Here is a 22,177-nt window from a genome sequence, read left to right as displayed (position 1 = left end):
TTGTCATTTGACAACATGAGGACGTTAAAATGGCTTGTTCTGTTTCAAATGGCGACTATTTCCTTGGTAAGTGTATGCAATGATTTTGTACTATCTTGGCTTCAGCCAAGCTTGTGTAAACATTGAAAATAGAAGTTCACGTGTCGGGTAGGTCTCCTGTCAGCACAGTGGCGGGTAGTCAACAGACTGCACCACCGACAAGCTTACTAGTCCTCTGTCTGCACCGTTAAATAAATACCATTGGGTCTCTGAATATTGCGTTAATGTGAAGGCACTGTGAATTTGAAGTTACAGTTGAGGAAATGCAGTCGTTTTACCTTTACAGTGTACATTTATGGCCAGATGGGGGCACCCCACTACTAGAATCCAGAAAAGAAAAGTAGGGTACTGTACTCTGTAATGAAAGTGATGTTGACCACAGTGTCTTCTATACACTAAGATAGAGACAGAAAGGAACAGTGCAGTTATCTGACTCCAATGCATGACATTGATTACATGACAGATAACGTTAACCTGGCTCAAGTGCTCATATTTTACCTGGGTTCCTGAATACCATTCGAATATTGGACCACTGCTGCCCTTTAAACCCCAGTGGCACACAAGGACCCAGTTAGGGTTCCCAAACAGAGATGAAAAGTGACACATTCAGGTCTGGAAATAGATGCAGCCCGCTGTGCCGAAACCATTTAGCCCCCACCACCCAATCCCCCTGAACCCAGGATGGCATGGCAGGAGAGGGATCCTTTGAACGATCTTATCCAACTGTCGACAGGCAGACCCAAAACCTTTTTAGCAGGGTTATGGGGGGCTGTGGTGTTGGGACTTGGGGAGGGGGTCACATTTAATTTATCTTTCATACCTGCTCGTCTCTGCCAAGAGGAAGGTGACAGCGACAGAGGGTGGGAAAATGTCCCAGGGGGTTGGTGATGCTGGATATTTAGTGAATATTTAAGCCAAACACTTTGAAGATCTTCTGTGCTCTGTGTAGCCTGACTCCACTTGAAACAAACAGTTTCTCATTCTATTAATGTTTAGGCTATGAACGGCCCTCACTGAAATCCTTTTTTCAATCCTCTGTATTGCGCCATTCCCTCAAACCTGTCTGTCTCCATGCTGCCCCCTGTAGGTGAGTGCTGGCTGCCCTGTGGTGTGTGAGTGCCCGGCTGGCCCCCCCTCCTGTCCCCCGGGGGTCAGCTCTGTACCTGACGGCTGTGGCTGCTGTAAGGTGTGTGCTGCCCAGCTCAACGAGGACTGCTACGACTCACGCCCCTGTGACCACCACAAGGGGCTGGAGTGTAACTATGGCAACGACGTGGGCCACACTCATGGCATCTGCAGGGGTATGTACACAATACAAGCGGGGTTGTCAGGGTTCATGAGGGTTGAGTTTAGTCTGGGGTTGTATGGATTCAATGAAAAGTGAATGTTGGTTGTCTTTGATATGGATCTGGGGTTTGAAACTGGTGCCATGTTTAAAAGAGAGAGCACCTTCATGAGCCACACTACTGAGAGCAGGGGGTAGGATTTATTTATCTAGCTCTGTGTGCGCGCACACACACAGGGGTATTTTTTATGTGGGGGGGGGGGGGGGGTTCTATATAAAGGGGGGTATTTGGGGGTGTTGTATGGGAGTCCCGCAGAGGGACTGAAGCAGAACGACATTGTAAACAAGTCAAAATTCCTCCCTGGACTAAGAATAGAGGCTCCTTCATAAAACTGGGGATAGAGTGTCTCGCTCCCCTCTCACTCTCTTTCTCTCTCTACCCCCTCTTCTGTCATTTCACTTCCTACTTCTCATACACAATTAGTTCTGGGCCTTTCTTGTTGATGTTCCCATTCTCTCTCTCTATTCCTTTGTCTCTATTGTTGTCCCTCTCCTCCACTTTGTTTATTACCTCACTCAACCTGAACTCATTGTGTTTTAAGCAATACAACCAAAGGCATGGCCATTAGCTAGTGATACCTCAGAGCCCTCTACATACAGACATCATTAAGTCTATCCTTTTTTATCTGTCTCCCCTAACAGCGCAGCTCGAGGGTCGCTCCTGCGAATACAACGGCCGGATCTACCAGAATGGGGAGAATTTCCGGGCTGGCTGCAAACACCAGTGTACGTGCATCGACGGGGCAGTGGGCTGCGTGCCCCTGTGCCCCAGCCACGTGCCCCTGGCATCGCCCTCCTGCCCTGCCCCGCGCCTGGTCAAGGTGCCTGGGCAGTGCTGCCTCAGTATCGACTGCCACAAGGGCTCATCCGTTGTACCCCCAGTACACCGACGCCCACTGCCTCCAGCTTCTCCACCTTTCCCCTTCATGCCCTACCCTGCCTACCCCTACAAACCATACCCCAAGCCGTACCACTACAAGCCCAAGGATACCATAGGAAATGAGCTACTGGAGGTAGAGAAGAAGTGGGACAAGCTGCGCGGGAACAAGCACCTGGCGGGTAAGAGAGGGCGCCTTGATGTCGCCTCAGAGCGCCGTCTGTTTCCTCCCCACAGTAAAACGCCATGTTTGTGTTTTAGCCTTTTAGCCCCCGACTCAAACAGACCCACTGTGCACCCCTTTCCCCTGCATCTGTGTGTGTGTCAGTGTTTGAGTGCGCCATGGTTTCCACTGACTACTTGCGCACCAGAGGCACACACACACACCACTCTCACACAGCATATACCTCTGTCGTCCAGCTTTTCCTTCTCTGTAATCACCCTCTCTATGCGTCAGTGTTGCCTGTTCTGTGAATGAGGCCAGTGTGCTTACATCTCTCTCTGCCTCTGCCTCTCCCTGGTCCTCTCCCCCCCACTCTATCCTTCTCTTCCTCTCCTTCTGTCCAGCGTGGAGGCAGTTTGGAGGTCAGTGTGTGGTCCAGACCACAAGTTGGTCCCAGTGCTCACGCAGCTGTGGGATGGCCGTGTCCTCTCGTGTCACCAATGACAACGCCCAGTGTAAGCTAGTGAAGGAGACGCGTCTGTGCAACATCCGGCCCTGCAGCTCCATGTCCATCCCTGTCAAGGTAAAGTGTGTGTGTGAAGGGTCTAGAAACCGTAAAGAGCAAATGAAGGTAATAAACAACTTATCTTGTAGTAATCGGCCTATGTGGCATCAATATGAGTCAGAAACATGTACTCTAGGGTCAAAATTGACTACAAAGTGTAAATAGGATCATTTGGGTCATTAAGTCAGTCTCCTCCCAAATGGAGATTTGCGAGATAATAAAAAAATGGTATGTCAAGGAATGAAGGGTACCGTAACATGTTTTTGGGGTTGGGTTTATTTCAAGCCTGCCCACATGCCCACAGCACCCAAGTAATCATCAATTCGGAACCCAGCTGCACGCATCCCCGATCGTAATGCCCATGGTAAATTTAGTTTGACATTCAATATCACTATGGGGCTAGCTAAGGACCATCAATAAATCACACAATGTACATAGGACAATATTTAAAAATGTCAACCGCTCCAAATTTGATTTCATTATAAGCTGTAGAAATTCATATACAAATATTGAAAGCATTTAATGAGACAACTGAAAGATGTGTAACATAAAAATATTGTCCCATTTACATTGTGTAATTTATTGACTGTCCCTAACTAGCCACACAGATAGGCTATCCAAAGTCAAACCAACTTTGCCACGGTCGCACACTGGCCGGCTGAAGCTAATCGGCGAAATAAGTTGGCTAGCCTGCTAGCTAATCTAGGCTACTTTCAGACAAGACCTGGTTAGACTGTTTCACCTTATCTAGAACAGGGGTTCCCAACCTATGGGTCACGGCCCCAAAAGGGGGCGCCAACATTTCGTGGGGGGGTGTGGGACATTCCTTGATTTGAGATGACGCATACATCTGTGATGCTTTAGGCTAGAAACAAGTAGTAAAATGCCAGAGGAACACTCGAATGATACACATGGGAATATATTTGGTTTGGCTCTATGACATTCAGAAGCAGAGCTACGACCTTCTAAAGTCGAGGAGTCAAAGAAATTGGACTTTGCTTGAGAAGTAATCTTATACAATGTGTGACTCTGTCGCTATCAATTGATCTATTCACTTTGTGTAAAAGAGAATATGTATAATTCAATTGAGAGTTCATATAAATATCATAAAACACATTTGGTAGCGGAATAACATTTGGGGAAATGGGGTCTAGAACTTATTTTCCTTATCTATTATTATCATCAAAAGATGTCAAGAGTCTTGTTAAACTACGTAGAATTGCAGGAAATGAGCTTCAAAGAACAGCATTTTCCTAAATCCCTCACATTAAACCAAATCAAGCTGGTTGTGTAGTTAATATAGGCTATATCATTAAACAATCATTCAAAAAAATAAAGGGGAGGCCTGACATTTTTTTTTACGTGAAAAAAAGGTTGGGAACCCTTGATCTAGAAGAGTGAGTGACTGTGTACTGTTTTGGCAGAGTGAAAGTACAAACGCTTCCCATATTCTTACACACACAAAGAGGCACCCACATCAAAGCATGCCTCCATGACTCAAATCTTGTTCTCAGTCGCATTTCCTAATGAGGAGAATTGAAACTGAGGCTAATTCAGGAAGTTCAGCCCGCCTGTAAGGAAGTGGTCACCATTTTGGTGTGGCAACCATTTTATGGTCCCCCTGCCTTCATACATTGCAGATACATGTATTTAGGTCTATGCCTGCATCCCAGTCTAAACCTTAAGAGACTGTGTGGACAGGGGTGCGCCCACAAGAGGTCACATCGATATTAACATCATGGTATTAAGTGCCCCTCCCTCTGGCAAGCTCACCCAGTGTGGATCTGAGCCCACTCTATTCACATTACTGTTGCTGTGGAACAAGTTCAACTGAACTGTGAATGCAAAAGGCATCATTAGAAGACATTTACATTTACGTCATTTAGCAGACGCTCTTATCCAGAGCGACTTACAAATAGGTGCATTCACCTTATAGCCAGTGGGCTAACCACTTTACAATGTATTTTTTTTTTTTTTGGGGGGGGGGTAGAAGGATTACTTTATCCTATCCCAGGTATTCCTTAAAGAGGTGGGGTTTCAAATGTCTCCGGAAGGTGGTGAGTGACTCCGCTGTCCTGGCGTCGTGAGGGAGCTTGTTCCACCATTGGGGTGCCAGAGCAGCGAACAGTTTTGACTGGGCTGAGCGGGAACTATGCTTCCGCAGAGGTAGGGGAGCCAGCAGGCCAGAGGTGGATGAACGCAGTGCCCTCGTTTGGGTGTAGGGAGTGTAAGACCTAAAGACCAACAGTACAAGGCACCAAATAGTTGTGTCAGGTGACAGTGGAAAGTAGAGACTCTTATCCCTGAGTTCTGTGGTAGCTAACATGTAGCCACATCCACCATGCTACCAACCTCTCCCACTCTGCCCAGGTCTCCGTGAGGTGTTAATAGGCCCTTGTGTGTATGACGCAAAGCGCTCTCTATTCTCCCACTCCCTCGCTTTCTTTCCTTTCATGTAACACCCTTGAAAACGCTCTCCCCCTCTACATCTCACCAGAGCAGTGATTCCCTGATGAGTCTGGTTGTCAGGCACCTGTCTTAGTATGTTCTTCCTGTCTTTTGAGAGTTGTTGGGGCGTTAATGTGACACTATGCCACCTCATAACTGTTGGTGTTGGATGCCCACCCACCCATACCATCACCGTGCCCCTCTCTAGCCCTAGTCTTGTTGTTTTTACCTTTCGTCAGAGTTTCTCTCCCTGTGCCAGCATAATAACTGCAGTTGTGGTTCACTGGGATTGTACAGTGACTAACCCACACTGTCTTTCTCTTTTACTCTCCACAGAAAGGGAGGAAGTGCTCCCGTACCCACAAGGCCCCAGAGCCCCTACGTCTGTCCTATGCTGGCTGCCGCAGCACGCGTCTCTACCGGCCCAACTACTGCGGCGTGTGTGTGGACGGCCGCTGCTGCTCGCCCCGCCGCACACGCACCGTCTCCGTGACCTTCGCCTGCCCTGATGGCGAGCGCTTTGACCGCTCCGCCATGTTCGTGCAGTCCTGCAAGTGCAGTGATAAGTGCAGTCATCTGAACGAGGCTGCCCTCCCGCCCCAGCAGTGGCTCTACGGAGACACACACAAGTTCACCGACTAGCGTCCCCCTCAAATCCCTCACTCGCTCCCCATCACTTTACCCCCCAAACAAGTCCCTGATAGAGTAGCAGTCCTAAGTGTATCTTTGAGTAGACGCTAGCCAGATGCACAAATCCCCCACCACCCTCCTGGAGCATGTTTTGGGAGACCTGGGTGAAGGAAACTGATACGTTGATCTGCACTCTGGACAGAGATGAGTGACTAGTGCCGGCCTTAGAGTAGACACCTGGTCCATTGTGGTTCACCAACCGGAATCGCCAAAGTGTGTAAATAGACAAACATGGATTTGACCGGCCACCATTTTGTCACTCACCATGCACTCCTGTACTCTGGGACTGAACCCGCACTGTGGGGACGATAGAGAAAGGTGGGACTCACCCAATGCAGACTCCAACCCAACTGATGCACACACCCAGTAGACTTGTGGACGTGGGATGGTAAGGTGTTACATTTCATGGTGACTGCCAGCATAGAGTAGGCCTGTCAATGGCAAGCAGGTTTGGTTTGAGAGGAAGGAGAATCAGACTCGCAAAAAAACGGAATGACTTCTCCAGTAGATTTCCAATACCTGCTATTTGTGTAACCACATGAAAACACTAAAAGACAACATTTTGGTGGGACAAAAGATGGAGCCTCCACAGAATGCTCTGGAAGGGACATTTTTTATTTGTAATGATATTTATTCCAAGGTATTTATTGTTGTGACAGAGACGATGACACAGTGGTTGCCAATGAGAGAAGCGATGCTGCTATGTTTGGATAGGCATGACCGGAGGGCCCTGAGAGAGACAAAACAGCTGAGAGCTGTCAGCAGAGAGGGAAGTTCCAGGAGGTCTGGGACCTGACCCCTGGTCACACAAGTGTTTACTGTAATCAAACAGCAACATTACCTGAGCAATAGTGGACGAAGACAACTCCCCAAGGAGAGATGTTATGGTTAGAGAGGCTTTATGTGTGCGTGATAGGTCAAAGGTCATTTACACAGTTGGACCAGTCTCCATTTCTTACTCCTCTATGCTTCAGCCCTGAAACAGTGAGACATTTAACCTAGCGCCAGCGGAACAAGCCTAGGATTCTGGCATCGAGAAGTAATGTCGCTAATTCGAAGCAAATTACAATCCTGACTGAGGGGTAGAAAGAGCCTCAGCCACCCTCTGGTTTGTTATTTTAAGAAATCTAGCAACTAATCCACAATACTCTTACTCATGTTGTTTTATGTGGAGTCTAATTCTGCTCTCTGCCATTGAAGGTTGACATGTCGACGATTACATCATGCTCATTAGCGACTGAAGCGGACATGAGGACACTACAAAGGGGTCAGGGGTGGGGTTACAAATGGCCTCCTTTACAAGGACATGGGTCAGTAGTCTGTTATAGCACCTCGAAGAGATAAGCATAACAGTTGTCTGAAGATGGAGGTTAAGATTCCGTATTGGTGAGACATGGACCTCTTTAGAATTACTAAAATGCCAAATTCTTCCCTATTAGGACAGGTTAATAATTCATGCACCTTAGCAGCTTTGTTCATGACTGAATCGGAGGGGTATATCTCAGACTAAAAGATGTGTAATTCACATGCTTTTCCCTCTGACTCCATGAAAAGTATTAGAGGATTCAAGAACTGAAGCCCATATTACATTGTAGTCCATGAGATTTTTTAACCTGCCTTGTTTTATTTGTATTTGTTTAAGTGTTGATTTGTATTCTTCTATGATTAAACTTTGTACAACTTCTAGATTGGGACAGGCTTTGATAGTTGCCTCACACAGCCTGTTAGGGTGATTGACTTTGTAAAAAGAAAAAAGTGACGTTATCTGATTGGTTAGACACTGCCATCACTGCTGCCTATATAGATTGTGGTTTGAGAAAAGTATTTGGTTTTATAACTAGACACTATAGAGCAGCTATGTACAGATGCATCCTTTTGTTTGTAGAGTTGCTGCTGTATACAGGCCAATCCATTTGAGTTATAACCAATTAACCAGACCATGTATAGCTAGCACTGAGCAAGTCTGGGTTCTGTGATGTGAGCACAGCACACACTGCCATTTGGAAATCTCTGCGCTTTATTGAACAAATGATTGATGAAAACTTGTAAAATGGCAAACATCTGGTTGTTTTGTCCTAACTTTGATTTACAGGCTTATTGAGTTCATGCTGCATTTGTAATAAAGTATTTGTTTCACTCAAAACCATACCGCAAGCGATGCGTGTTAATGTTCAGACAGAGTCAGGGCTCTTAACAAAACTCCCGCTTACAGAAGACACCTTCGTCCAATGACTTCTGTAATGAAACCAGGTCATGGTTAAGGGCTATACTCCCTTTAGTCACAACCCTTTTTCACTAAAGATAGCAGGGAAAGTATGGTTCAAACACTACACCAAGCTGTGGCCAATTAGCATGAATGGATTGTTTTCTTTGATAGCAGATGCTTATAACCTTTTGATTCCTGTATAAATACTTTTTCCATTAGGCAATTACCCAATGGAAGGATGCCGCAGATGCCCGCTCATATTAGAGCCATGATCACTGATGTCAGTCATGCATCAGCAGACACTATGGGGCTTTCTAATTAGCTGGGATAGTCCCTCCTTTTACGAGCCCTTACAGAGAATGAAGTTGTGCCTAGATTTCCCAGCTTTGACAGTGAGCCAAAGTACAATCATTTTGCTTGGGACACACAGTAAAGAGTAATTTCCAAAAAGCTCTATACACTTTCCTGATGTTGCGTTTTAGATTTCGCCCAACATTTTGTAAGCTTGCATGCTGGTCGGAGGGGGGATTGATGGTCCATTTAAAGTCATTCGAAGAATTGCATAATGTGCACGTCATTGTAAGTAATCAGTTAAAATGAGTTTTATAAAAAGTTTTAATTTCATTGACCAAAAGCAAACCACAATAACAATTAAAAACTGGACAACCCCCAATGAGATACATTAAAAATAAAAAAACACGGTGAACATAGTCAAGGAACAGAGCTTTAAAATAAAACAGCAAGGAGGGTTTTTTCATCCAAACAAGGACAGATTCAGTGGTAGGGGACATTTCTTCTGGGATGGAGGACTCATCTGGACTGCTCAACTAGAGAGAAAGAAAAAGTGGTGGGTGAGGAAGGAGAGAAGAGACTTCTGAAGACCATCTCCATAAGCAACAGCTGGGCATTCCAGCTTGTCATCGCAGGGTTAAATATGTAAGGGGTCTCCATTCGCTAACACCTACCCAGTTTAGGGCTGATCCCATTTAGTCGACTGGTCGGTCAACCAATATTTTTTTGGTTGAGCAGTCATATGTACAATTTTTTCTCTTTATGGCACGAGAAACCTTTGATTCGTGGCTAAGATGCACAACACACATCTCTCTCCAGAATGCGCTCTCCCGTCAATTAATTGTTCCATAACTGTGTCAATTGTTTGCCCTTTGTTAGTGTCTATCAATTCCCCATTACGTCACCAGTAGTACATTTTCCATTGATTCACAATTTCTCATCTACAATGTTTGTAATAATATTGAATGCATTAACAGAAATTACATTAAAACGGTCTTACCATTCATCGTCAGAGTGGACACATTTGCAGAGTGCACAACCAATGCTACACTTGAAACAACTTTAGAGACATTTAATTCCATTTACTAGTTGTCAATTTATTAATTGTCTTTGGTTTAAAGCGCTCCTGTCAATGTTGAGTAAAGACGCTCACCTGACTACGTATAGAAGTAGGCCTAGGCTACCTGGCCTACACGCAAATGTAGGCCTATAAAACGTGCCCATTTGGGGACATGATAGTATTTCTGATTGGCTTAACTCACCACCACTAATGAGGTGTAGAGCTTCAAAGTAACTTTTTCATCACCTCAAACAGCAAGTAAACAAAGTCTGTTTACATACATTGAGATTGACAATAGTTCCTTAATGTATTTGAAAAATATTTCCAGCCCTCTCCCTTTTGATAACCACTGAGTGAAAGGGAAAAATGTAATGCTCTGATCCAGTGGAAACGTCATAAAATAGGCTGTCCCGATTACTTCTTATCCCTTGCGCAAATAGCCTACAGCTGTGTCTGTTTGGAGCTCACTGGTGCAGGAAACGGAGGCAAGAATATTTCATATAATGTTGCAAGTTTGCTAGCGTCGGGCTGGACCCAGTTGATAATGTTTCGAGTTTGTTGCAGACAGGCTATGCGTAGCCAATGTGATTTATAGGATATTTATTTTTAAATCATGATATTTTCTATCTGCAGGCTGCAATGGTGGCTTTATGTAGGCTATTTTTACATAGCAATAGAAGTTACTATTCGATTTATAACTCATTTTCATATAATTTATTACCACTGTTCCACGAAAATGCGCAAATGAAAACCATAACTGGCACCCAAATCGGTAGAAATTGATTAAATTGGCATTCCACATGAAAAACTTACCGACCCCTGGTGTAGCCTATTATTGGCAACTTCAGGAGCATAACGGCAGAATCTGTGAAGACCAGCAGGAGGATGACGTGGTGGTCGGGTAGTTTCTTGATCTCTGGCTCCCGAATCATTTGTTTATTTCATCAAATTGTGCACTTAAAGCACGTGTCAAACTCATTCCTAGGCTACCTGGAGGTCAGAGTGTCTAAGGGCTTTCGCTCCTCCCTTGGACTTGATTGATGAATTAAGGTCACTGTTTAGTAAGGAACTCTCCTCACCTGGGTTGTGTAGGTCTTAAATTGAAAGGAGAAACCAAAACCCAGCAGACACTAGGCCCTCCAGGGAATGAGTTTGACACCCCTGGCTTAAAGCATCAGACAAGGGCAGTGCATAGTTGATTTTATTAAAACACACAGGGTGTATCTATAGAAAAATACACCTTAAAAAAAATAACATGTTGACCAACTGATTGGTGGAAAGAGGAGACGACTTTCAGGCGGCAAATATTTTTTTTGTGTGGAGGACAGCCCTACATGGCAATCCAATTGTCTCTTGTCACCACCATTACTCAGGGAGTTATTATACCAGGCAATTATCTTGGGGGTTACCATGAGCTGACAATATCCCCCTGGCCTTCCAGGCCCAGCATTAGAGTACTAATGATTAACAGAGGTGGCATGCCCCAGGCACAACACAGGGCACATTGAGGTTTATTATGATAGCCAAGTCAATTTTAGCCCCTCTTCACTACATTCTACATACATTCCCTTTTAAATTGAATTAAACAAGTATCAGCAGACAGTGACAGAAATACTTAAATATGACTCAACTTGTAAGAATAAAAAGTGATGTCAGTTTGAATAGAGAAAGACTCCATGGGAGGCTGCATGTATAAGGATCGAGAGAGCCTTACTGTAAGTGGAGATGTCGATCTCTTCTGGCAGCTCGGCCACATTGACCTCGAAGCGGTCCTGCACATCATTCAAAGTCTTGGCGTCTGTCTCATCTGACACAAAGGTCACTGCCAGACCCTTGGTTCCAAACCGGCCAGCACGGGCCACCTGAGGGGCAAGATGGTCAGATGGGAGTGACAACTCAGAGCCTATATCTGAGATCTACAGAGGTCAATGAAATAGTCATAGATGCATCAATCATTGAAATGGGTATTTGAAAATACCATTTACAACCAGAATACTGGTGTTTGAGGCTCCTTCAGTTATGTGACTCACCCTGTGTAAGTAGGTGTCTGAGTCCTCAGGCATGTCGTAATTGAAGACAATATTGACCCGCTCAATATCCATCCCTCGGCCAAACAGGTTGGTGGCCACCAGGATCCGCCTTTGGAAGTCCTTGAACTGCTGGTAGCGGGACAGCCTGGGGATAGCGAGCCAGAGAGGATTTACACAGCTGCTATAGGTATTACTGGATGTAGAGGCTGCCCTTTGAAGGCAACAATGTGTTGAGTTAATTGAAGAGGCTTTCAGCTCCATAAACAGTCAGCATTTGGGGCTCCATTTAATTGGAGATGTGTGAGAGAAAGGTGTGCGTGTGAGCGACAGACCTCTCCTCCTGAGCCATGCCCCTGTGGATGGCAATGGCAGGGAAGTTCTGCTCCACCAGTAGCTGAGATAGCGCCACACAGCGCTGCACTGACTTGACAAAGATCACCACCTAGAGGCACACAGAAGACATTAAAACCTAGAGCAAACAGCACAAATACTACTATTTTTTACAGGGATAAAAACGATACCATTAGTCTGTGGGATTACCTGGTTGAACTCCAGCACATCAAGCAGGTCAAAGAGCTTGCGGTTCTTCTCGCTGTCCTTCAGCTTGCAGTAGTATTGCTGCAGACCATGCAGAGTCAGCTTGGTCTCATCATCTACAAACACCTCCATGGGCTACAGGAGACAGAACGTCACTTCAGAACCACAAAATCAACTTTTCTATGAAGTCAATGCAAAGATAGTTGTTTGTAAAACAGCATTTGCAGTCCATAACCTCATGAAGTGGCATTGCTACCCCCTGCTGGCCCTGTACTCACATCCTGCATGAACTTGCGGCAGACCGGTCGAATCTCCTTGCTGAGGGTGGCACTGAACATCATGCACTGCTTCTCATGGGGTGTGAGCCTGAAGATGTCCTGTACGTCACGCCTCATGTCTGAAAGACGAGAGCAATGGGACCAGGGATAAAACGGCCCAGCTTCAAACTACCCCCCAAACAGCCAAGTGTGGGGGGGGGGGGGGGGTAAAATTACAAAAATTGGTTGGATGAAAAGCATCTCCATATAGGAAGAGGGATAATAAGCAGGACTCACCCAACTGCTCCAGCATCTTGTCACACTCATCCAGGACGAAGTGCTTTACGTTCTTTAGGTTGAGGGTCTTGTTGCGGATGAGGGCCAGGATTCGGCCAGGGGTTCCCACCACGATGTGAGGGCAGTTCTTCTTCAGCACGTCCTCATCCTTCTTGATGGACAGGCCTCCGAAGAACACGGCTGCCTTGACTGTGGGCATGTACTTGGAGAAGCGCTCGTACTCTTTGCTGATCTGGAAGGCCAGCTCTCGTGTGTGGCACATTACTAGAACTGACACCTGGAGGAGAGAGGAGGATTTGACGCTAATAGATCACTTGTGGGTTATGCATAACACATACTTGAAACTTGGCATTCCAGAGACATTTTCAGAGTGCAGATACTGACCTGTCCATCCACGGGCTCAATCTGCTGTAGTGTGGCAAGAACGAACACTGCCGTCTTGCCCATACCAGACTTGGCCTGGCACAGGATGTCCATGCCCAGGATGGCCTGAGGGATGCATTCATGTTGAACTGGAAAACAATTAGACATTTGGTCAGTGTGCCTGAATGCAATTTCACCATCTTTATCAGAACAAAAGAGGCATTATTTGCCATCACACCTTGGACAACACATGCATTGTAATTGACAAGTGGTCCATCAACACCCAATGACCATTTATACTTCTATGTCTTCCTAGACATGCACTCCATTGTATCCACAGACATGCCACTCATCTATTCATGACTTCATTTATGCCACTCCCAGCACTCATCCACCCATTGCACTCACCTTCAGATGGATGTTCAAAGCCACAGTCTACGATGGCACGGAGCAGCTCTGGTTTGAGCAGGAAGTCTCTGAAGCCAGAGCTGTGGATGGAGACATAGGAGCCCTTCACCTCCTTCTTGCCTGCTGGGGCAACGGTCTCTGGGGCTCCCTGAGGCTCCTCGTCCTCTTCATAGTCCAGCAGCTCATTGTCAACGTCATTCTCAGCCATTCTGTCTACAGAGATTTAAAAAAATGGGGGTGGGGGGGGGGGGGGGGGGGAAATAATGACTGGTCATTCACACCAGTTGTCACAGTTCTCCCCGCTCTCTCCAGATAAAATCTTGCGACTTGTGACGGCAGGCCGCCCAACAACCTGCCCGCTTGACCCTATCCCCTTCCCTCTTCTCCAGACCATCTCCGGTGACCTTCTCCCTTACCTCACCTCGCTGATCAACTCATCCTTGACCGCTGGCTATGTCCCGTCTTCAAGAGAGCGAGAGTTGCACCCCTTCTCAAAAAACCAACACCCGATCCCTCTGATGTCAACAACTACAGACCAGTATCCCTTCTTTCTTTTCTCTCCAAAACTATTGAGCGTGCCGTCTTTAGCCAACTCTCTTGCTATCTCTCTCAGAATGACCTTCTTGATCCAAACCAGTCAGGTTTCAAGACTGGTCATTCAACTGAGACTGCTCTTCTCTGTGTCACGGAGGCTCTCCGCACTGCTAAAGCTAACTCTCTCTCCTCTTGTCCTTCTAGACCTGTCTGCTGCCGTTGATACTGTGAACCATCAGATCCTCCTCTCCACCCTCTCCGAGCTGGGCATCTCCGGCGCGGCTCACTCTTGGATTGCGTCCTACCTGACCGGTCGCTCCTACCAAGTGGCGTGGCGAGAAGCTGTCTCCGCACCACATGCTCTCACCACTGGTGTCCCCCAGGGCTCAGTTCTAGGCCCTCTCCTATTCTCGCTATACACCAAGTCACTTGGCTCTGTCATATCCTCACATGGCCTCTCCTATCATTGCTACGCTGACGACACACAACTAATTTTCTCCTTTCCCCCTTCTGATAACCAGGTGGCGAATCGCATCTCTGCATGTCTGGCAGACATATCAGTATGGATGACGGATCACCACCTCAAGCTGAACCTCGGCAAGACGGAGCTGCTCTTCCTCCCGGGGAAGGACTGCCCGTTCCATGATCTCGCCATCACGGTTGACAACTCCGTTGTGTCCTCCTCCCAGAGTGCGAAGAGCCTTGGCGTGACCCTGGACAACACCCTGTCGTTCTCCGCTAACATCAAGGCGGTGACCCGATCCTGTAGGTTCATGCTCTACAACATTCGGAGAGTACGACCCTGCCTTACACAGGAAGCGGCACAGGTCCTAATCCAGGCACTTGTCATCTCCCATCTGGATTACTGCAACTCGCTGTTGGCTGGGCTCCCTGCCTGTGCCATTAAACCCCTACAACTCATCCAGAATGCCGCAGCCCGTCTGGTGTTCAACCTTCCCAAGTTCTCTCACGTCACCCCGCTCCTCCGCACACTCCACTGGCTTCCAGTTGAAGCTCGCATCTGCTACAAGACCATGGTGCTTGCCTACGGAGCTGTGAGGGGAACGGCACCTCCGTACCTTCAGGCTCTGATCAGTCCCTACACCCAAACGAGGGCACTGCATTCATCCACCTCTGGCCTGCTGGCTCCCCTACCTCTGCAGAAGCATAGTTCCCGCTCAGCCCAGTCAAAACTGTTCGCTGCTCTGGCACCCCAATGGTGGAACAAGCTCCCTCACGACGCCAGGACAGCGGAGTCACTCACCACCTTCCGGAGACATTTGAAACCCCACCTCTTTAAGGAATACCTGGGATAGGATAAAGTAATCCTTCTACCTAAATGTATTCAATTAGGAGATTTGGTGGTTAACAGACTAACATCGCCACTAGCTAACTATTTACAGTGGAAATAAGAGGTCATCCGCTAATCTTTGGTAACAGTCTACATCAGAGCCCTCTATAAAAAAAAAAAGTGTACAACGAGTAGCATTCAGTAACACCAAGTAATCATAACATTTAAATAAATAATGACGATGACAGTGTCAAACTAGCTAAGCCATGACTATCCAGTTAAGTAGCTAGTTAGCCTGCCAACTATCCACGTTCGACAGCAAAATAAACCACTCAACTATTTATTACAAACAAAGCCAGGGGCCATGGTTGCTAGCAATTTGTAATAAATGGATAGCAAGTTACAATAAAGGTTCCGTCAACAATAGTCGGGGATTGGCTAGCTCGGTAGCTAACTAACGAGTAAAGTCAGAGATACCGCTGGTAACGTTAAATCCGTAATGCAAACAATGTTATGAATAGCCTCCGCCTTCTTTGGCCGCACACAGTTCAGGCCAACCTAGTTCGCTCAATTACTAGCAGTTCTGGTAGCTAACGTTAGCTAATAAAACTAACGATGTAGCGAGCTATGGAACTAAACAGACTATTGTCCAAATTACACAACCTGTTCATTCACATGTGGCTAATTCCAATGTTTTGCACGACTTGAACCGGTTTTGGTTAACTAACATTAGCCCTAGTTAGCAAACTAGCCTTCTCAGAACTAACGCCGCTTAAAATTAATGTACAAATATCTTGCTCATCCGAAAACCATCAAAATAAGTTCGTAATTTCTAATACAACTACGAGAACCGGAATATTTCCAAAATGACACAAATAAGCAACATTATCTACAGTCTTACCTTACAGTGATATTACAATTCAACCTCCGAAAAATGCTCCTCAAACCACATGGGGAGGAGGCCTCAGTTTATACGATTAGCCGGAACTTCCGCCTCCACTAAATATATAAATATCATTGGTTGGTTTACGCGTCAATTTGACAAAACTACTCCTAACCTTATCACGATTGGCCAAGTCAACCTGTCAATCATCAGTGACGATAAGCGCTGCCACCCTTAGTGGCGTTGAAAGAAAGCGGATGTGTCTGGTTTTCAGGGATACTATGCGGCGTTCAAAACAGAGAACTGTGAACTCGGAAATCTCTGACTTCCGACTTCATTGCGTTCAAGATAAATGGGAACTCGGAAAAAAACGAGCTCCAACTGGGGAAAATCGTTTAGAACTGTCATCCAACTCGGAATTGCAAGTCCGAAACGTTGGCATCTTTCTAGAGCTCCGACTTTCCGACCTGAAGATTACTGACGTCATGATTTGACCTGTTTTTTTCTGCGTTCCAAGTTGTCTTGAAAGCGCAAAACAGTGGGCGCGTTCCAGCATGTCACTTTTGTCAAGACGTTGACCAACATTGGACACCACCTTTCAAAGTGTGTTGCATTATGTGTATAAAAATTGTCCAACTTGCCACATGACCTTTAGAACAACCACATTTTTGTCATTTAGCAGACGCTCTTATCCAGAGCGACTTACAGTTAGTGAGTGCATACATTTTTTTCATAGTGGCCCCCGTGGGAATCAAACCCACAACCCTGGCGTTGCAAACACCATGCTCTACCAACTGAGCTACATCCCTGCCGGCCATTCCCTACCCTGGACGACGCTGGGCCAATTGTGCGCCACCCCATGGGTCTCCCGGTCGTGGCCGGCTACGACAGAGCCTGGATTGGAACCAGGATCTCTAGTGGCACAGCTAGCACTGCCACATGCATGAACTTTCGAGTGCAGTAGGCTGGACATTTCTGCAGTTGCTACTTACCAACTTGAATTGGAACCAAAGAATTGTGGGAGACAACCTTCAGTTTTTTGTAAGGAAAAGGCACTACATGCTCATAAATGGTTGATGTCGCCACCTATCATTGGTTATTATGTTTACTGTTTTGGGTGGATGACTATTTAGAGCTGTGTTTCCATCAAACTGACTTTTTGCGGATAAAAGGCTGTGCGTGATGACATAGCGCACATAAAAATAACTTTGACCATTAAATTCCCATATACCAAATGCAAAATACAAGTTAAATGGGTTTCCGTCGCATTATCAACTCTACTGATAGCTTTGTCACAAAAACTGTTGTGTTATATAGCAAATGTACCCACTCTGGTCTTGGCACATGTGCTCCCAGATACAGTGTGGGTAGGCTACCTACATTATGAGATTATTATGGATAAGAGCAATGTTATTTGTCAAACACCAGAATAAGACCCTCAATATTTATTGGAAAGGAACATCAAGCTCATCACCTTCCACATTCATCACCCTGTGAAGTTCATTTAATCTGTAGCCTAATAAACTGCATTGATTCCCAAGTCATAGTGGGAGGACCAAATAACATAGCTTTGCGTGACTCCAAGTTTACTTCGATATGATGGTTATTATATCAATATTTGAGCATAAAGGCATTTCCACCACCATTTCTCGCATAATGGATTTTACTGACGCAAAAAGATCACACCATGTCAAACGAACAAATTGTCTGTCAGCATTTATAAAATTGTACCGGCATTTCATGTTTCCATCACCCCGGTCTTGACTTTTTTCATGTGTCAGGTAATTCATCTGCATGAAATGGTTGGATGGAAACGTGGTTATTGTCGCGTTTCCTAGAAACAGCAGAAGTTGTCAGACAGCAGTGCGTACTGTATGCATATCCCCCGACTTTACTGGTCAACTTCCCTCTACAGTGCTCTACTTTCGGCTTACCACTCAAACACGCCCAGTATTTTCAACCTAACTACAGTTTCCCCTGGTAAGCGGAAGTGGGAAGTTCTCGTCTTTCTACACCTGCTATAGAGCCCCACAGTGGAGGTGTCATAATACCCATAAAACCTAAGGGTCAAACAGGGAAATGGTTCCAATCGTTTTTCCACCATTAATTTTTCCTGTAGGGGATTTTAGAAACACTTCAAATAAGGGCTGTGTTTCGTGTAGGCTTACCCTGGCGTGATTTTTTGATAACCATGTAAATCTCTCTCCGACAAGGTGACATTTTTCAATATATTTGGCTCTATTTACTCTCAGATTCGAAAATGCTAATTAGCATCAAAGCAGACATCATGAAAAACTACAAATCCCTGCAAGCTCCTGCACGTCATCTCTAGCTGACACCTTTGCTAACAGGTATTGTGTCAATTTAAAACTTGCACAATACAGTTCACAGAATTGTCCATTTAAAGAAATATAGCCAAATGATTCATTACTACATTTAGCTAACATGAGATAGTTAATCCAGAGCTTATTAACTTTGCCTCGATTCATCAGTCTCATCCAGATCATCATGGCATTTGTAGTTCTTTTTTTTGGTGGGGAGTAAATACAGGCGCATATATAGATAAGTCACCTTGTCCTAGAGAGATTTGCATGGTTATCAAAACGCCACGCCAGGGTAAGCCTACACGAAACACAGCTAACGTGGTAGTCGGAACTAGGAAACTCAGACATTTCAGATTTGCTGTTTGTAGTTATACACGTGCCATGTTCAACCAGTTAGCAAGTCTGACATTTCTGAGTTTCCTAGTTCTGACTAGCACATGAACGTGGCATATGTCCCATAATGTTTTTCAATGAGATTTCCAGATAATGGCGTCAAATTCATGAACACGCGGTCATATAGCTATGTACAATTATATTATACTGAACAAAAATATAAATGCAACATGCAACAATTTCATTGATTTTACTGAGTTCATATAAGGAAATCAGTCAATTGAAATAAATTAATTAGGCCCTAATCTATGGATTTCACATGACTGGGAATACAGATATGCATCTGTTGGTCACAGATACTGTTATGTTTGTTCCTTTGAATAATGACAAACCGGGGCGTAGGTTGAACTACTTTTAATAAACTGATACCTTAGCTAGCAATCTCCTTGTGTAGCCATGCAAGGCATACTTCAACTTCCCCCCCTTGCATAGCCTGCTGTGTAACATAGTCTTCATGTTATTCACACATAACAACACATCTTCCTTCCTTTGAAAGAAAACTACTTTTTCTCTGTAACTAAACATGTCACATCACATTTGTTTACTCAACCTGCATAACATGCAATTTTCAATAACACACATTTCTTTCCCTTTTTTTTCTTCTCTCAACTAAATGCAGTCTCTGTCCAACAATACTCTATTGTGGCTCTATTTATTTTCACATAAACAAAAACATCCAATCCAGGTGACCCTTTTTTTCCACATATATATATTTTTAGCAATTCTCGATAAAATGCAATTGTGTTCGTTGTCCGTAGCTTATCCCTGCCTATACCATAACCCCACCGCCACCATGGGGCACTCTTTTCACAACGTTGATGTCAGCAAACTGCTCACTCACACGACGCCATACACGTGGTCTGCGGTTATGAGGTCGGTTGGACGTACTGCCAAATTCTCTAAAGCGAAGATGGAGGCGGCTTATTAGCATTACATTCTCTGGCAACAGCTCTTGTGGACATTCCTGCAGTCGGCATGCCAATTGCGGCACTCTCTCAAAACTTGAGACATCTGTGGCATTGTGTTGTGTGACAAAACTGAACATTTTAGAGTGGACTTTTATTATCCCCAGCACAAGGTGCACCTGTGTAATGATCATGCTGTTTAATCAGATTATTGATATGCCATGTCAGGTGGATGGATTATCTTGGCAAATGAGAAATGGTCACTGACAGGGATGTAAACAAATGTGTGCACAAAATTTGAGAGAAATGAGTATGGCACATTTCTGGGATCTTGTATTTCAGTTCATGAAACATGGGACCAACACTGTTGTTGTTTGAGCATAGCCTGAAGGTAGGGAGGGGCAGTTCGTCTTGCTGTTCCGTAGGTAAGCACCATGGTCTTGTAGTGGATGCGAGCTTCGACTGGAAGCCAGTGGAGTGTGCGGCGGAGCGGGGTGACATCAGAGAACTTGAAAACCAGGCGGGCTGTTGCAGGGGTTTGATGGCACAAGCGGGGAGCCCAGCCAACAGCGAGTTGCAGTAGTCCAGACCTGAGAGGACAAGTGCCTGGATTAGGACCTGCGCCACTTCCTGTGTGAGGTAGGGTCGTACTCTACGGATGTTGTAGAGCATGAACCCGCAGGAGCGGGTCACTGCTTTGATGTTTGCAGAGAACGACAGGGTGTTGTCCAGGGTCACGCCAAGGTTCTTTGCACTCTGGGAGGGCAACGCTGTGGAGTTGTCAACCGGGATGGAGAGGTCTTTGAGCGGGCAGGCCTTCCCCAGGAGGAAGAGCAGTTCCGTCTTGTCGAGGTTGAGATGGAGGTGGTGGGCCAACATCCAAGTTGAGATATCTGCCAGGCACGCAGAGATGTGTGTCGCCACCTGGGTGTCAGAAGAAGGAAGGACAAAAGTAGTTGAGTGTCATCCACATAGCAATGATACTTCTACCTGATGTCTTTCATGAACATTTTCGATTGCGTTTTCTATTTTGTAATCTAATACCTTATAAAACATATTGGGTAGAAGTAAAGTAATCCACGAATACGAATATAATTTGACATATATCTTAAATGATCACGTTTTTTTATGAATTTTATGATATAATGTTGAATCTCATTCAAAAACAGTATGGGACATGATCCAGGAAGTAGGCGGGACTTTCCTAGTATATTAAATTAATTCAGTCACTAAGATTGACCATGGTCTTGTGTACAGTAGAACACACACACTTAATTTATTCAATAAACTTTATTTGTCCTCAAGGGTCAAATGTTTTTGCAATGATTAATTGGAATGTGTTTTGTATTACGTTGTAGGTCTAATGATAACATAGTCCCAATCAGCACCAATAAGGGCATGTACTGTAATTACTATTATTAGCCGTACAAAAAAGTTTAACAAGTTTTAATCATTTCGGTAGTCACAATAAAGTGCTAATGCTCTGAACAAGCATACTATTGTATTAGTTTCACATCAGTATTAGTTTCACAAAAAGTTGCACCCAATGCTAGTAAGATTAATTTGAGATTTTTGAAGATTAAATATGTGCAAAACAAATGTTAATGTTAATCTTATTGGTCGTTTAAATCCTTTCAGTCTGTCCAATTTCAGTCTGTTTCCACATGTGCAGTTTAGGCCATTGAACTTCATAAGCTCATTGGAGCTCAGGCCCTGAGGGTATTGTCCTCCTCAGACAAACAAGTTTCAGTAAGCCTGTGGAGGGATCTCTGAGCTCTGCCTTGGGGATACTAACGATTGTTCCATGTCAATGTCTAATCCAGTGCAGCAGCACATGCATTCATCCAGTTTTATGCAGCCTCCTCCAAAATACTGTTTTTGCCTTGAGAGTGAATGAATAGAGGACTCTCATAGTGGAAGCAAAGACTTCTCCGTTTTTCCATAGGGTTACATACGGTATATTGATGTTATATAAACAGTACAGGGACATAAGGCATCGAACATTTCACTGCAGCAAAGTCTATGAACTTTCATGTAAAATCACTTTTTGTCTAGGAAGATTGTGGATGTCAGCACTGCAGTGATGTACCTCACAATCTCAACAAGTGATAAACATAGAAAAGAGTGGTCAAGAAGAAAAAGAGGTGGTAAAAAAGAAAAGAAGTGGTCAGAAATAAGCAGTAAAAAATATATGAATTGTCCGAAACAATACAAACACTACAAGATGTTGAATGTATTCAATGACTGGTTAGACAATATTCATCTCCAGTT

The 22,177-nt window shown here is 45.0% G+C and overlaps 2 protein-coding genes across 2 annotated transcripts; one reads left to right on the top strand and one right to left on the bottom strand.

Moving 5' to 3' along the window:
• LOC311142906 (CCN family member 1-like) lies at positions 1–6,607 on the top strand. Its single transcript, XM_084178624.1, has 5 exons — positions 1–66; positions 1,127–1,340; positions 2,027–2,443; positions 2,829–3,007; positions 5,774–6,607. Exons 1-5 carry the CDS (start codon positions 16–18, stop codon positions 6,077–6,079), a joined length of 1,167 nt encoding a protein of 388 aa, XP_084034750.1. The 5' UTR covers positions 1–15; the 3' UTR covers positions 6,080–6,607.
• Positions 6,608–8,930: 2,323 nt separating this feature from the next.
• LOC311147803 (ATP-dependent RNA helicase DDX39A-like) lies at positions 8,931–16,376 on the bottom strand. The gene is made up of 10 exons (XM_084184594.1): positions 16,303–16,376; positions 13,577–13,789; positions 13,190–13,317; positions 12,806–13,082; positions 12,530–12,648; positions 12,255–12,386; positions 12,047–12,156; positions 11,715–11,859; positions 11,399–11,546; positions 8,931–9,160 (listed from the first exon to the last, which is right to left on the bottom strand). The coding sequence occupies exons 2-10, from the start codon at positions 13,782–13,784 to the stop codon at positions 9,144–9,146; spliced, it is 1,284 nt and encodes a 427-aa protein (XP_084040720.1). The 5' UTR covers positions 13,785–13,789; positions 16,303–16,376; the 3' UTR covers positions 8,931–9,143.
• Positions 16,377–22,177: the final 5,801 nt, after the last annotated feature.

Source organism: Coregonus lavaretus, assembly GCF_964263955.1.
Source record: "Coregonus lavaretus genome assembly, chromosome: 2".
Taxonomy (NCBI): domain Eukaryota; kingdom Metazoa; phylum Chordata; class Actinopteri; order Salmoniformes; family Salmonidae; genus Coregonus; species Coregonus lavaretus.
Note: the sequence above shows the minus strand (reverse complement) of the source record. Positions and strands in the feature narration are given on the sequence as shown.